The 15,713-nt window shown below is 42.7% G+C and overlaps 1 protein-coding gene across 1 annotated transcript; it reads left to right on the forward strand.

Moving 5' to 3' along the window:
• Positions 1–5,617: 5,617 nt before the first annotated feature.
• On the forward strand, positions 5,618–14,393 carry CD164 (CD164 molecule; the record flags this gene model as incomplete). The annotated part of the gene is made up of 6 exons (XM_079549981.1): positions 5,618–5,738; positions 7,557–7,640; positions 9,253–9,330; positions 11,934–12,062; positions 13,292–13,375; positions 14,233–14,393. The coding sequence occupies 6 exons, from the start codon at positions 5,618–5,620 to the stop codon at positions 14,391–14,393; spliced, it is 657 nt and encodes a 218-aa protein (XP_079406107.1).
• Between the last annotated feature and the right edge of the window lie 1,320 nt (positions 14,394–15,713).

The following is a 15,713-nucleotide window of genomic DNA, read 5'->3' on the forward strand; positions in this document are numbered from 1 at the left end:
TCACCAACTGGTTTGCAGCAAGGTAGAGCACTGATTTCTGCTCAGCTTTTTACAGACCTCGACGCCTTTCATGTAAGATAAAATAAACACTTCTCGCAAATGTGAATGTGTTGGAATCGTCATTTTGACTCAGTTTAAAAAGTGTTTGTAGGCTGTTAAGAGCACTTTTATATGAGCATAGAGAAAAAAATGTGAACATAAAGTATAGAAAAAGACTTCTGCCAGTCTGCAGTTTCTGGATAATAGCTTAGTATGATTATATAGTGACAGGCAGACACAATACTGCTGGAACACTCGCAGAGGGATAATGCCAACCAATCTTGGCTAAATTCTGCCTCTACCACCAACCTCCACACAGCACAAAGTGCAGCACCACTGCCCAGCACAGCTCTGACTTGAAGTGTAGCCTACATACTGTAACTCAGATATATCAGAGAAAGGCAGAAAAAAGTGTTTGCAGGACTGAGGTATCTCTGAATGCCAGGCATTTGACCCTGCAGCGACTGCTGTGAGCTAAAATAAACACCTTTGAAATTAGGCTGAGCTACTTCAGGCAAAAATGAGAAATGTTAAAACAGGTGTAAGTTTCAAGTGATTATTTTTGATTAAAGTCATTATTGTCACTAAACCAGAGTAAAATCTTGTTTATAAAGTTACTGCACAGAAGGAAATTTTAAGGTTACCTGTGGATGAAAATACGTAATACACAACTGATTGCTGGTGTTGATGATCTCATACATGCAAGGTGTCTCTGACGATCTGTGCAGAGCCTGGGTGCTGGTGGTCTCAGCAAGGAATGGCAAAGAAGCACTAAAAGAAGAAAATGAAAATGCAGCCTGGAGAGAGGCCACAAGGAAGTGCACAGGAAGCTCGTAAGAAAGAACAGCAACTCTGAGAGCTGTGTCAGGGCTGTGCAGACACGGTCAGCTTACTGATCTCCAGCCTGTATTTCCAGCACCACACAGAGACTGTGCCAGGGGGAGCGACCTTTGCTCCTGCACTGAGCTCTCTGTGTGAGCTGTTCAAATCTGCAAAACGAGGCCATCCAAGTTGGGAGAGGTGGAATTAGCAAAGTATGAGGAGAAACCCATTTTTTGTCTGAGCTTAAGATGAAATTTCAGGAAAAGCAGCATTCTGATGCTTCTTTGCTAAATGGGGATGAATTTAACAAATTGCTTAGCAAGTTGGTTAACATAGTGCTTGAAGAGTCCGCAGACCTACAGTGATCCCACATGCTTTGAGGGAGCATAATGAACACCTTCACTTTAGCAAGGGGATTCAGGTTTTTCTTCAGTTATTGTGAGAAACAAAAATTTAAAATATACAGACATGTCTGCAGATGGCTAAGGAGCTGTCAACACATTTTCTTCTTTTATTCTCTAAATAATTCTGAAACCTATACATAGACCACTGCAGAGGAACTAAGTTAACTGAAGGCAATTTTCAAATCAAACTGTCTGGAGAATAATTATTTTTACTTCAAAGTCCTGTGGCAAAGGTGAAAATAAACAAAATAGAACAGTATATTTCCTGACAAATTTCTTTTCATGAGCAGTGGAGAAAATGCTGTGACAGGGTACGGCTTCAAAACTCAGTATGGGGATGCAGATTAACAGCTCCTATTTTTTGCAAGGACTTTAAATCATATGCACATGTCTGAAGGTGAAAGAAAAGTCATTTTAGTTCTTCTGCAGGTTATAGAAGAAAATTCTAAAAGGACAATTCATCAACTTCTTATTTGAAGACAAGTCATTTGTTACGTTTCTATTTACTTGGCTTCTGCACTGAGGCCTGTCTACAGCCCTCTTACTGAGCTACTTCAAACTTTCAGTAGGCTGTATCCAGAGGGCACAGGAAAAGTTCTCTACTGCTGTCTGGCTTGCTTGTGGCAGGTCTGCTCTGCAGCATGGCTGTATCACTGTGTCCCCAGTGTCCCCACAAGAGCCTGAACCAGAGCACAGCGTGTGCTTCAAGTCCAAAGGACCTGACCTGAGCAGCAGTCGGGGCACAGCAACACTGCCCTGGAGACGGGCAGTGTTCGGGATCCCGCAGGGTAGCAAAGGCCTGCTCACATCAGGCATCAGAAAGCTGATCCTGTGCCAAAGAACATCGATCTGACAAAAAAGTACAGTGGCTGGGTGTACAACATACTGGGTGGGGGACAACTGGTTGGAGTTACACCGGGTGGAAAACATTATAACAAAAGGAGGAGAACGCAACCAGTACATGTTTTGAATTTTAGGCATAATGATCCTGCAGTCCAGAAACAATTACATTGTTTGTATCTGTCCGGACAGGACGCTCTACCAGCAAAACTGTGGTGAAATCCTTCATCCAGTATTGTAGGAGGTCACTTAAAAGAAAGTGTGTCCTTCAACCCTGCTTCTCCAGTTGGTGCAAGTTGGATATACTTGAGGAGGTCAGGGTGATGAACAGTAAACAGAAAGGGAATAATCTTGTTCATAATGTTAACCTCACACCTAAAAGTTGTGTTTTATCACATTTTCTTTTGTAACCCACATCTCTGATGGATGCCTCGTGTTCTTTGAGAGCCTGTCCAGCACAGTGGGTGGGTCTCAGCTGCCCAGGAGAAGGGTTTTGTCCTTCTGCCCCATCTCACCTCTCCCCATCTCAATTCTCTTCTTGCACCTTTATATAATGGTATGAAAAATCCAAATGCACTTTGGATGGCGTATTTTCCTTGTTAAAACATCAACTATGTCTTTACATTTCATGTATACTTGCCATGCAGATGAAATGACACTTTGGAAATGAACACAAATATTTGCAAACTGAACCAAATACATTTTCCTTTCAGTTAATCTGCTATTTTTACTTCTACTCACTGCCACCATCCCAAACTGTGGGACACTCCCCCTGGCACCTCTTCAGAAGCCCCATCATTACATCATGCTCACCACTATTGATGCAGGGTGATCTGCTGAGATTTCTGGGCATTTACTACATTTCAGATGTGCTTCCCTAAAACGGACATCTGCAGTCCCTTAAGTTTTACCCATTTTTGCCAAGTACTTTACATATATTTCCAGTAACACAGTGGTTGCATCCTGACATTCAAAGCAGAGGTAAATGCTTTACTAACCACTAAGTATATAACAGTGCAATGAGAAACGAATACACTGATGAGTCTTGTATTTCAAATCCAACAACAACAACCCCAACTGCTGTGGTCCTGCTGACCATATTCCTCAACAAAGTCCCGAGATGCTGACTGTAAGAAAAAACAGACAAACCACAGTTATCACTCACTTGGATTCCTACCAGCCCCAGGATTACAGGACAGACATATTTTCACTCACTTCTGGAGACAAGCTGTAGCTGTAATTCTTGCCCTGACAGCAGTCCTCTATTTTTATTTATCTACTTTATTTTCTCCCTGTTTTCCACATGTATACACACTGTTCTTTATCAATCACATTTAACATATGTCCTCTTTGTTTTCAGTCTAAAAAGGGCAGAAGTTTAGTGTGCTGTCCTCATGAAATGCAGGCTGCAGCCAGCATGACACTTCATGTTAAGCCTCACTAAAACAAAACACTGTACAAACTGCTGAAAATAGACTTAGTGCCATAATCACAGCATTGTAGGGGTTGGAAGAGACCTCCAGAGATCACTGAGTCTAACCCCATAACCTGCAAGAATTGCAAAAAGAGAAAATGTGAGCTCAAATAATGCCTGATGTCTGGTGAAATCACAACAGATCACCCAGTCAATGATGTCCAGCAGGATTCCATAAGATATCCTTTGTCCCAGGGCATGAAACCCTCTGTGGCATGGCCAGGACGGATGGGAGGCAGTCACAGGAAGCTCCCACCTTCTACATTTGCAGCACATGGCAGTATCTATTTATGCTGTTTTGTTTTACATTCTTCTGATTCAAAGTCATAGCAGAAACACTGTATTTTAATAATGGCTGTGTAAACTCTTTCTTTGCATTTGAAAGCCAGCAATTTCAATCATTTACAGGAGTAAGTGGTCTAAGTCACACTGGCACTTCAGCAAAAGCATGTGCAGGCTGAAAGGTCACTACCAGTGAGTGTGATTTCTTTACCTTTGTCACTTTCCAGAGTTGAATTCAAAAGCCACTAAAATTCACAGCCAAAAAGATCATAGAATCCTCTGAATTGGAAGAGACCTTTACAGGGCCATCTAGTCCAACTCCCCTGCAATGAACAGAGACACCACAGATAGATCAGGTTGTCCAGAACCCTGTCCAGCCTGATCTTGAATGTCCCAGGGAGTGGGCTTCCATCACATATCTCAGCACCCTTTCAATGCCTCACTACTCTTATGATAAAATCTTCTTCCTTATATCCAATCGAAGCCACTTCCCCTTGTCTTATTACCACAGACCCTGCTAAAAAGTCCGTCCCCTTCCTTCTTATAGCCCTACTGAAAGGCCTGTTTAAAGTCTCCCCAGAGCCTTCTCTTCTCCAGGCTGAATAGCCCCAGCTCTCAGCCTGTCCTCAGAGGAGAGGCGTTCCATCCCTTGGAACATTTCTGTGGCCTTCCTCTGGGTGTATTCCATCATTTGGATGGATTCCAACAGGTCTGCATCTGCCCTGTACTCAGGACATCACATTTGGACACCCCAGGTCATCTCACCACAGCTTCTGAGAGGTGCCTGCTTACATTCATTTTCTCTGCTGTTTTCTTTGCAACCTTTCCCTGGAAGACTCATTTGCAGGAAGGCGATGCACGAGCCATCCCACACATCGCATAACAGCTTGGAGAGAAACATCTCCACCCAAATCATGAACTATCAGTAGTCCTCCAGAGCCTTCCAGAACTCACGACAGGTGGCTCATCTTAAGATTTCAATGTTGTTCTGGTCTCCTGGCAGTATAACACCACCTGGCAAGAAAGGAGAATGGAAGATTAAGTTTATAAGTTTAGTTGGCAGCTCATTCCTTGTTATTGTGCAACTCAGCTCATGCTTAAGAGAAACAGCGGAATTTTCCCGATTTAATGCATCTCATTCATCTCTCCTTTCACCCCAATGGCACCACACTAAAACGTGCTCTGGAGCTCCGGCTTAGCTCCCCTTTATTAGAAACAGCTCTGTATGTTTCCCTTGGTTTCCCAACATTTGCCTGTGTTGGCACTGCACAAGATGTGGAGGCAGATTAGCACTTTTATTTGCAGGTTCCACTGCTGACGACATACGTTGATACAACTTGCTTTAGGAAGAAGAAGGACAAAAAAAAAAAGGCAAGAGAGGGGCGAAAAAGAAAAGAGGGAAACTCGGTCAGCCCCTCATAGCCCCAAGGGAGTAAGGGATGCCCCTCCAGCCAATCAGCGTCCGCCGCTCAGCGGACCAGGGGGCGTGACCATCGCAGGGGGCGGGGAGGCGTTGACGGGCAGCACGTGACGCGCGGGAAAAGCTCCCGCAGAGCAGCCGGGGGGCGTATAGGAAGGCGGAGCGGGATGGAGCGCGTCACCTCGCAGGCAGGGGGCGGGGCCGGCTCCCTGGGGTGCCGCCCACGTGACGCGGCGGCTCTCGGAGGGTGCGCGGCGGCGGGCGGGAGCGGATCGGGTAGAGGGGAAGCGCCGACGGGCGGGAGTTGCCGTTCCTCGCTGTGCCGCCGCCGCCGCCATGGGCCGGAGAGCCGCGCTGCCGCTGGCCGTCCTTTGCCTCGCTTCAGCGCTCTGCGGGCTGGCGGTTGAGAGCAGTTGGACGCAAGCGCGTAGCGACGATACCGCCGCGGCGGCCGTGGGTGAGTGCCCAGCGCCCTTTCCTCTCGCCCCCCCTTCTCTCCCCCCCGCCCCCCCTAGCCCTTACGACGGGGCAGCCCTTCCTTCCCTGCCCCCGCCTTCCCCTGGCGCGCCGCCTCAACGGCGGCTCGGTGCACGGAGCGTCCGGCGGAGCGGCCCGTTAGCGGGGTTGCGGCTGAGTCACGGAGGCGGCGGCGGCTCCTCTCCGGGAACTCGGCGCTGGCCGGGCTGCGGGCGGTGCTGACGTCACCGGGGCCGCGCTCCCGCCGCCGCTCCGTGTGCTCGGCGGAGGTCGCGGTCCCCGCGGTGCGGCGGGAGAGGGCGGTGTGAGCCCGAGCTGTGCTGCACTCAGCCTGCAGCGGGAAGAGAGGGTCGTCGCCTCGCACGCTCCCGGGCTCGGAGTTCGCTGTTTCCCCGCAGTTCGTTCACAGAGTGAATAACTCAGCTGGCACTCCGCTCTTGAAACCTTTAATTAAAAAAAAAAAAAAAAAAAAAAAAAAAAGTCAGACTGTCGATCCCATAGTTTAGAAAATGCGTTAGTCCCCCGTGTGAGTCTGGCACGGAAGGGAAACTGAAAGCTTGTGCCAGCCGGCTGTGCTGCATGGCCTGCCTACGCGTGAGGGCTTCCCAGGGGCCAGCTCTGTCGGAATGGGTGCTGCCTCACTGCCCAGAACTACAAGTGAATTTAATTATTTTTTTTTCCCTGAAATCCGCTATTAAGGAATAGTCGTATCGCTGTTGAAGTGGTTCTAGTGCTATCTGTCTAAAGAGAACGAGGCAAGACTATTGTGTACCTTGCTGGTAGGAATTGGCAAAGGTCTTTTTGTATCTGCTCTCAGGAAATGGTAAGTAAATAGCACAAGCGTTTCTAGTCTGATCCTGCCATACCCAACAAGGGCAGCTGTATCCAGGCACAATTCCAATTACCAGGATACTGAATTAGAGAGCTGCTATCTTGATTGCCAAAAATCTGTGATTAGCCAAATTCCCTTTGCTGGGGAGCAGGATGGAGAAAAGCAAAGGGTTACCCATGGGTTTGTGGAGCGGGTAGTATTATATTCAACGAGTTGGAGACTGCAGTAGTTTTGGGGTTGCTTTTTTCTTTTCTGAGTATGATGACTGTGACTAAGTCTTAATCAGAACTAATGTATTGAAATTGGAGATTGGGGACAGAGTTGATTTGTTCCAGATACTGGCTGTGTTGACACTGTGGTTTTAAGGCTACGGTGTTGGGCTGAGATTGACATAAAAACGCAGCTGGACTGGTTGGGTGGCTGGCTTCTACTGTGATCAAAGCAGGGATAGTCTGACTTCTGCCTGCCTTTATATGCGTTTGTGCATGATGTCCTTTAAGCTCTCGTCTTTATTTCCCTTCTGCTGCTTGTTTTTTTAGTAGCCAGCTGTATTACTTAACGGAGAAACACAATCAAAAGGAACCAAGCTCCTCATCTGAGCCTTTAATAAGTTTCTGCAATATAAATTTAGTGGCTTTGGTAATTTCATTAGTTGCATATTTTTGTCCAAATTCACTGTTGTTAGGTTACTTGAGACGTAATCTTGATGTATATGTGAGGTCTGGTTTTGGGCTATCGGTAGTGCTGTGAGGGGAAATAGAAATGCTTTTAACAAGGTACAAACTAACTTTTAGGAGCACTTGGCTCAATGTGAAAGATTGTGCCTTAAACTGGGAGATCTATAGATGAGAATTTACACCTCTAAGAACTGTTTCTATGAGCTCGCTCGCTCTTCTTACAGGGGTTGTTTTGTCCTAATCTGTGTATCTGTTTTCTTTTTTCTTGGGCTTTTTTTTTTTCCCCCAGACATCTGTGGAAATATTTCTACATGTAGTTCGTGTATTGGTAATGAGACACATGTAACAGGCTGCAAGTGGATCAGATGTAACGGTAAGGAGGACTGTGCAGTGCAGATCCTTTAACCCAACTAGATCTCATGTATTTATGTTAACATTCGCTACTGCAAATAGATTGTTCTGTTTGATAACCTAAGACAGCATTAACTCATAACTTGCATCTGTTGCTGAGCAGATTTGAAGTTCTTAGGTGGAGACACCTGAAAATGTTCAAAATAATCCTAGATTTGTAAGGCTTCTGATTTAAGTCTGTGCTGTTGATTAGCTAATGTTTTCCAGATGGTTCAGAATGTTAATAGAGCAAAGTACCTGTTTGTGCTTGCTCTGAAGGAGTTGAGTGGATTCTGAGAGGCAGGTGCGTCCTGATGCTGCAGGCTGCAGTCCTTTTGAGGTTATCATAGAATCATAGAATGAATCATAGAATCATAGAATGGCCTGGGTTGAGAAGGACCACAATGATTGTCCAGTTTCAAACCCCCCCTGCTGTGTGCAGGGTCACCAACCACCAGACCAGGCTGCCCAGAGCCACATCCAGTCTGGCCTTGAATGCCTCCAGGGATGGGGCATCCACAACCTCCTTGGGCATGCCATATACCTGATCACAGCCACTACTCTGGAATTGAGAAGGAACCCATTAAATGAGATTAGTCTTAACTAAGTAGTGTTCCTAAAACTATGAATTGCATCCCACTGAAAGGGGTGTGATAGAGCCCCCAAAATGTAAAGCATTGGCTGGCTTCATTCAGAGCTTTCTTTTCCCTATTATATGGAAGATGGATATAAATACATTTAGGTGACCTCTGGTGCTCTCTTGATGAATTGGCAAAGCTGCTGTTGACAATGTCGCATGAGGACCACAGCTTTTCTAAGGAGAATCATTCGTACTTTTAAAATGAGGTAGATATAGATCAAGTGATTTGAGTAGAGAATGGCTTGACTGCAATAATAGTAATGTAGATAGGTAGTATATGAAAGCCAAACTGGTTCAGGACTGATGAAAAGAATTCTGGATGTTGCTTGTCCAGCAGAGGCATTTTTACAGGAAGATGCTCTTACAAATCCTACATACGTTGTCTGACCAGCAGGCACACATGCAGCTCTCTCAGCTGGGTTAAGTAAATTCTTTGAGGAAAGGATGAAATCCAAGGCAAGGGAGAGAGGCACACAGGTGGCAAATAAGCAACTGATGTCTCAGTATCAAGGATCTATTGGAGAGCTGGGGCTATGTTTTTCACTGCATGTAGAATTCCTCAGACAGTAAGGATTTATGCTGTTCCTGCGGATAGGAAATATTTAACTTACTGTCACAAATATTAGAAAAACTGACTAATTTTATAGGCCTTAAAGGAAAAGTACCAAGCTATTCTGTTAGAGAAAAATAGTGTTTAACCAAGGAAGTATATTGCTTAAATGTGACAGATTCGCTGTAGTGAAAAAAAAATGAAAAAAAATATATGAACCTCATATGACCATAATTTTTAATCATTAATATAATAGTGAGGTCGTGTACATGGAAGTGGTTTTAATGTTATCCTGGCTAGAAGATGGTGTTTGGTTTATCCTGAGAACGATTTATTAGCATTTAAGAACAATCTCTAAATGCTTTTTTCTTAATTGTGCTGATTTAAATACTCTTGTTTTTACAGATTCGCAAATGTGTGTAAATGGAACAGAAACAACTTCTGAAGCGTATAAGAACTGTACAATTGAAAAACAGTGTACATGTGAGTATTTTAATGCTATGGAAGCCAAATATCTGAAGTATAACAAATCTCATTTGCACCTCCTTAATTTGTTGAGCTTTAATGCCTTCTACCATTTACATATGATTGTACAAGTGTGTAAGTAAGCCCTTTGCTTCCAGCTTAAACCTATGATATGATATTAAAATGCACAGTGTTATTGTTCATTCAGTAACTGCTGTAGCTTCAAGAAACTTGACGTATTTGAGTAGACAAGTCTGTTTGCCTACTTACTGCCTTGGTTTCTTAGGCTGAAATTTCCTGTTAGGTGTAGCCTTGCCTATTTGGAAGTACTTTAAAGATGTTAAGGAACTTCTCAATCTATTTAGGAGAGTGAGCTTTGATTTAAACAAAACTTGTTTCATGTGCTGAATCAGTGCTTCATCTGAGATATAGTAAATGGGAGGAAAAAAGGTAGCAAATCTGCTTTGTTAACTTCAGATCTTCGTGCAGTCCTGAAATGTATGGTCTGGGTTATAGAACTGCACGTGGAGCCTTCATGCTGGTCACGTGTTTAGTTTTTGTGCTTTTCATTAATTTGTGCTTTCTGTGCAAAGCAGATCTGTGAAGTGTGAATGATTTAGATTAAATCTAGAAGTTTGCTTTTGTGGAAGCTGCCTGATCTTTCTGAAAGCTGACAAGAAATAGATTTTAAAATAGAATATTCTGGTTTTAAGACACGGGGCAGAAAATGAAAAATTTGCAATGCTCTTGTCTGGATTAGCTAAAGAGTGCTGCTGGAAGAGGCTGGCTCACACCAATGGGGATGAAGCTTTCATGCTGCTTCTGGTGGTAGTGGCTGGTCAGAATGCTGCTGGGCTTGAACTTCTGTGTTATTTCTAAAACTGTAACAACTGCTCCTTAATCAGTGGAAAATTCCAAAGTACCAGTTTTTTCAGTGCTTTCCAAAAATAGCATGCTATTAAAATGTTTTGTTGTATACCTAAGAGTAGCATCTCTACCATCTGTTCATATTAAACCTTGTAGCGAGGCTACTGGGATGTTGCATTCAGTTTCTGTATATTCATAGAAATTTAATTGTAACCTTTAGTAGAGAATCTTGTTTGGTATCAGAAGAACCTGTATACCTCATCAGCTCTCCATTATCCAAGGTAGAAGAAAACTAGTGTACCCTGAGTAGTGTGATTTGTATGGTACAGCCTGTATCATGTTACATCTGGCCTACTTTTGTGCATGGGAGCTGGCAGTGAGCAGTGTTGCCATGGAAGCACTGGGCTGTAAGTGGGCAGGGTGATAGTAGCATCACAAAACTTTGTCCAGTAGCTGTTTCCTGCCCAGCTTCTCTTGCTGGCCTCTGCTCACATAGCCCGGTCAAGCTGGAGGAGCAATGGGCCTGGACCAACTGTGACAATCCTTCTCTGTAAGTCAGCTAAAATCAGTTGGCTGTAATGTGGGTGGTTGGGGAAAGTAAGATGACAGCTCTGCTCACCAATCTTTTCTCCACTCCCCAGCTAGGACTGATTCCTCCTGCTGAGTATTTCCATTTTAACAGAAGAGTTGCATTAGAATCATAGAATGGCCTGGGTTGAAAAGGATCACAATGCTCATCTAGTTTCAACCTCCCTGCTATGTGCAGGGTCACTAACTACCAGACCAGGCTGCCCAGAGCAACATCCAGCCTGGCCTTGAATGCATCCAGGGATGTGGGATTAGCACTATCCATTGTTAATTGGATTTTTTTATGAGACAGTGTCATGGTTCAGCCCTACATTTTAGGGGTTGCAATAGAAAAACATTAAGGTGGATCTCAGCTGGTCTACTTGATGCAAGTAGAACCGAAAGGAGTGCTTATTCTGGTGCATCCAAATTGTGTCTGTAGAATCGGGCTGCTCTGGTTTTCTACTGTGCAGAATTGCTTCAAGATGCTGAAAAAAAAAAAATGAATTCTAAAGGCTTTTGGACATAATGGTGTTTTGGCAGGAAGTTTGCTGAGTCATGAGTGTTAACAGTGTTATCAAGCAGCAGGTTAGATGAGCTGTCCACGTGGGATTAGCTGCGATAATGCAGTGAACTGTAGAAAGTTCTTTACTAGGATTTTTACACCTATACTAGCAACAGCCATCAGAATAGACAGCTTTAGTTAAACATTCAGAGGATGACAACATCCTTGAGGATGTCCTAGTCACCACTCCCACCTCTGGATTCAGCTGTCAAACCTCTCTGACTTCTAGTTGGCCTTAGTAGGTCGCATTCACTCACACCTCCAATGAGGAAGGGAAGCAATACTGATTACCCAGTTGGCTACTGCATAAAACCTATGCAGTTTGCTCATGCAGTAGTGCTGTTCTCCCTTTTGGTTTGCTTTGAGGAATCTTAGTTGATGTAGTCATCAGGGATGTTGTACACAAATTTGCACCATGAGGTTGAACACGGAACTATCTGCCTGTGACAATTTTTTTCATCTATTCATTTCAAACAACTTGTTCTTTGTGGTGTTTGTAATTTCAGATCAGAACTGCAATAGTATTCAGTGTTATATGAGTCCCTAGAGCTCAGCCTACTACTATTCTCTAGTTAAAAGCTGTCATTAATGTTTTTTAATGCCACTTTTTATTCTTTCATAGCTCCTACATCTGTTCCTTTTTCTAATACTACTACGCTGCCTTCCAATACTACAGCATCACCTTCCAATGCTACTACAGCATCTTCCAATACCACATCTGGTTCTGTTACCACAGCTCATTCTACCACAGGTAATATGAAGAAACGTGACCCGGGGAGCCCATGAGCGTTAAATGTGTGAGACTGCTTAGCAAACAGCTGAGTGAGCTTGAAAATGTAGTGCCAGTCGCAATGCAGTATGCATTGCTAAGGTTGCTTCTGTTGTCCCTGGTAGGATGGCAGGAAGCTAGGACTTAGTGAATGAAAAAGAGAACGAGGGATTTTTTTTCTGCAGATCACTGTGGTAGCGTGGCTGCTTAACATCTGAGGTATGAAATAACATAAATGATTGCAAGGCCTGGAGGAAGTGAACTGTATAAACTGTAACAGTGGAAGTGTTTCCTTCCAATATTTTCTCAGTGGTAATTGAGTTACATTGGTCATTTCCACTAATAATGAGTTTCTGCAGATTGGCTTTTTGTTATTCTATCCAGAATCTTTTGTTCTCCTGCGTGCTGCTGTCTTAACAGTGAAGTTTTAAAAATCTTATCCTTGAAAGCATCCACTGCTTAAAGTAGCTGGGAGGTAACTAGAGTTGGTGCTTGAGGGCACTCACAACAGCTTACAGCATAAAGTGTCAGTGTACAGTGAGGTGACATTTAGCTTTGAGCAGAAGAACAAATGCTGGCACTTATCCCAGGCACATAGTGAAATACTCATTAGTTAGTAACACTAATCTTGTGGGGTGGGAAAGGCCAGAGACCCGTAATTCTGTTTTGATAAACAAAGTGTTACGAGACAATCTAGCTACAGGTGAGTGTTCACACATTCCAGTGATGTGGTTGTCAATGAATTTTTGGGGACAAGTGTTCAGTATCCAGTATTTATCTCCTGCCTAGAGGTACTACATTTAAGTATTTATGTACAATAAACACTGTTTCTAAAGGCTAGTTATTGAAAATCCTTTGCCTTGATGCAGCTGTCTTGTTTCTTCTTCACATACCAACATTTATTTTTGTTACAAAGGTGATTTTTATTTAAGTGAAAAATCACTGATATGTGAAGAACCTTGAAATATTTGGATAACAACCATGTGGTTAGGCTATGAGCTTAAATAAATAAATCCTTCTTGCAGAAAGCTGGCTTAATGCCATGCAGCTGAACATCTGAGTTGTGTGGGGTACGCTCTGAGATCAAAGCTTATTCTCACTGAAGCAAAACAAGATAAATCATTTATGTAAGAACTTGCACATTTGCAAACTTTGCTCTTGAAGCTCACTGTATGTGCACACTGTCTGAATTTAAGTTTTCTCTCAAACAGCTCCAAACATCACCAATACCACTACGCTTGCTCCTGTATCTACAACTCCCATTACTTCAGCTGCCAAAACAACCAGTGTTCCAGGTAATGGCTATTATTAGTATACTTGAAGCATAAACCACTTAGACATTCATGTTAATTAAGAAGTGTTGTCTTGAAAGATGCTTAGCTTTGTGCCTAATTTAACTTTGTTGAAGTGACATAGCAAGGTAACAGCCTGTGCAACAAGTCTAGTTGATGAGACAATGTCAGAAGCACATTGGTCAGACTGTATAAACTGACCACTTCATGATAGCGTGACTGGAAGTTGCTTGTAAAGGACTTATTTTGAAAGCTCTTCTTTTATCTTGCAGCATAATAACGGAATACCTTTATTTATTTAAAAAAAAAAAAAAAAAAGACATCCAGTGATGGGAATAGGAAACTTGTAATATTCTATTCTAGCATCTGCCTGGAATATGCTGTTTCATGAGAAGCTGTGATGAAGTGAAATCTGTTAGAAGCAGGTGGCTGTTGCTTCTAGATTCATGTGTTGTGGCTTCAGTTGGTTTCTTTACTCTGGGAATTATGCTTACAGGAGATTGAAGATGATGTGAATTCAGGCACAAAATTGGAACAAGCAGGGAAGTCTGGAAAATACATTTTCACTGACCATATACATATACAATATTATACTTCTGTGGAAAGGAGGAAGACTTGCTCTGTACTGAGGTCCAAAGCAGTCTGGCAATAATGGCTAGTCTTTTTGCAAACATTGCTTAATTAAATGACACTGCAAGTGCTGCTGCAGTTGCCAGCAGCTGCATTTAGCCATACCTTTACTTTTATTTATGATGTTTGAATGTTTTGTCTGAGGAATCTCAAAAAATACACGAAGCCACTGCTAAAATTGCTTAAACTGTAAGCCTTGTGAACTCTAATTGCTGTGTGTTGTTTGGCAGGTACAAATGCTACTGTGACTCCTGCACCTTCTTCGCGCAAGTCTACGTTTGATGCTGCCAGTTTCATAGGTGGAATTGTCCTTGTTCTGGGTCTGCAGGCTGTTATTTTCTTTCTGTACAAATTCTGCAGGTCGAAAGACCGAAACTATCACACACTTTAGGACCTGTCACTTTATAATGGACTAGTAGCTCAATACCTGTAGTTCACTGAACCAAAATATTTTCTGTTGCTCATGGAAGACAGCAGTTCATAATACCCTTTAAATCTCTAAAAGAAGACTTGGAAAGAATATTTTTGCAACATTATACTTGGCAAGAGGTAATGTGAATCTCTCCAGCAGGTTTACTTGCAATATTCTGCATGGGTTCTAATGGCTGTCTTTTCTTTAGTGGCTGCTGCTGTGGGACTTTTTTTGATATGCCAAATGTAGATATTTGGAGATTCATTTTCAGTGGCGACACTGTCTTGAGTAGATAATCTCATGACTTATTGTAAAGGCTAATTTAATCAACATTTGATAAAAGTATCCCTTCAGTTTTATCAAGAAGTGAATTATTGGTGACTGACTTCAGGGAGTGAAATACCATTTGTACTAGCTTGTAACTCGCACAGTGTGCTGCTAGAAAGGTGAGCAAAATTGTAGAAGTAGATAATGTCTTAGTGGAATAAAAAAACCCATACAGATACTTTTTTTTTTTTTTTACACAGGAAAAAAAAGATTGCTAGATAAAATACTGCATTCCAAACTGAAATCCTGCATCCTTTCTAACTAATGCTGAAGGTGGAGAGGATGTGTATGGGATAATTCTCATAAAGAGGAAATGAAAATCAGTGCCTTAAATGACTGAAAATTAGTACGCTGCAAAAGTGTCCCACCTATCTCAAAGATAAGTCAAATATTTAGGTACTAGCTTTATATAGGAGAACAGAAACTTGAGTATGTGTGATTGAGCATTCCAGTTTCAGAATCTTTACACTGAATAACTGGCCCTTATTGACTGTTTTTGAGGGTGAGGGAGCATGGTACAGTAATATTCAGCTACAGGCTAGCTTTAAGTTGTTTACCTTTTTTGTTCTAACATGCAAAGGCCAACCATAAAACTGAAGTGATAAAGTTCAAGATACTGTTCACTCCCTGTTTAAAAAGGCAACAATTTGTATTTATACTTGAACTAGTGTTTAGGGAAATCCTGACTTTTTTTCTTGTTCTTAAGCTTACTTGTTAAAATTTCATTTCAATTTTTTTTAACCTTTGTGTGTGTCTGCTTGCTGCAGGAGCTATTCAAAGTAATCAGAGAATCTGCTGATTTGAGTCAGGATTGCTGTCCTGGTACTGCCAGGACTGTTTCTTTTTCCCCAGCCTCATTCCTGCTATCAGTTTTGTATGACCTTGCAGTGAACTGTTTAAGGAAATCTATTCAGCCAAATGCTACTTTTTTTTTTTTTTTTTTTTTAAACTTGGCTGGATCACCCCTGTGAT

The sequence above is a fragment of the Tetrao urogallus genome, assembly GCF_951394365.1.
Source record: "Tetrao urogallus genome assembly, chromosome: 2".
NCBI classification, from domain to species: domain Eukaryota; kingdom Metazoa; phylum Chordata; class Aves; order Galliformes; family Phasianidae; genus Tetrao; species Tetrao urogallus.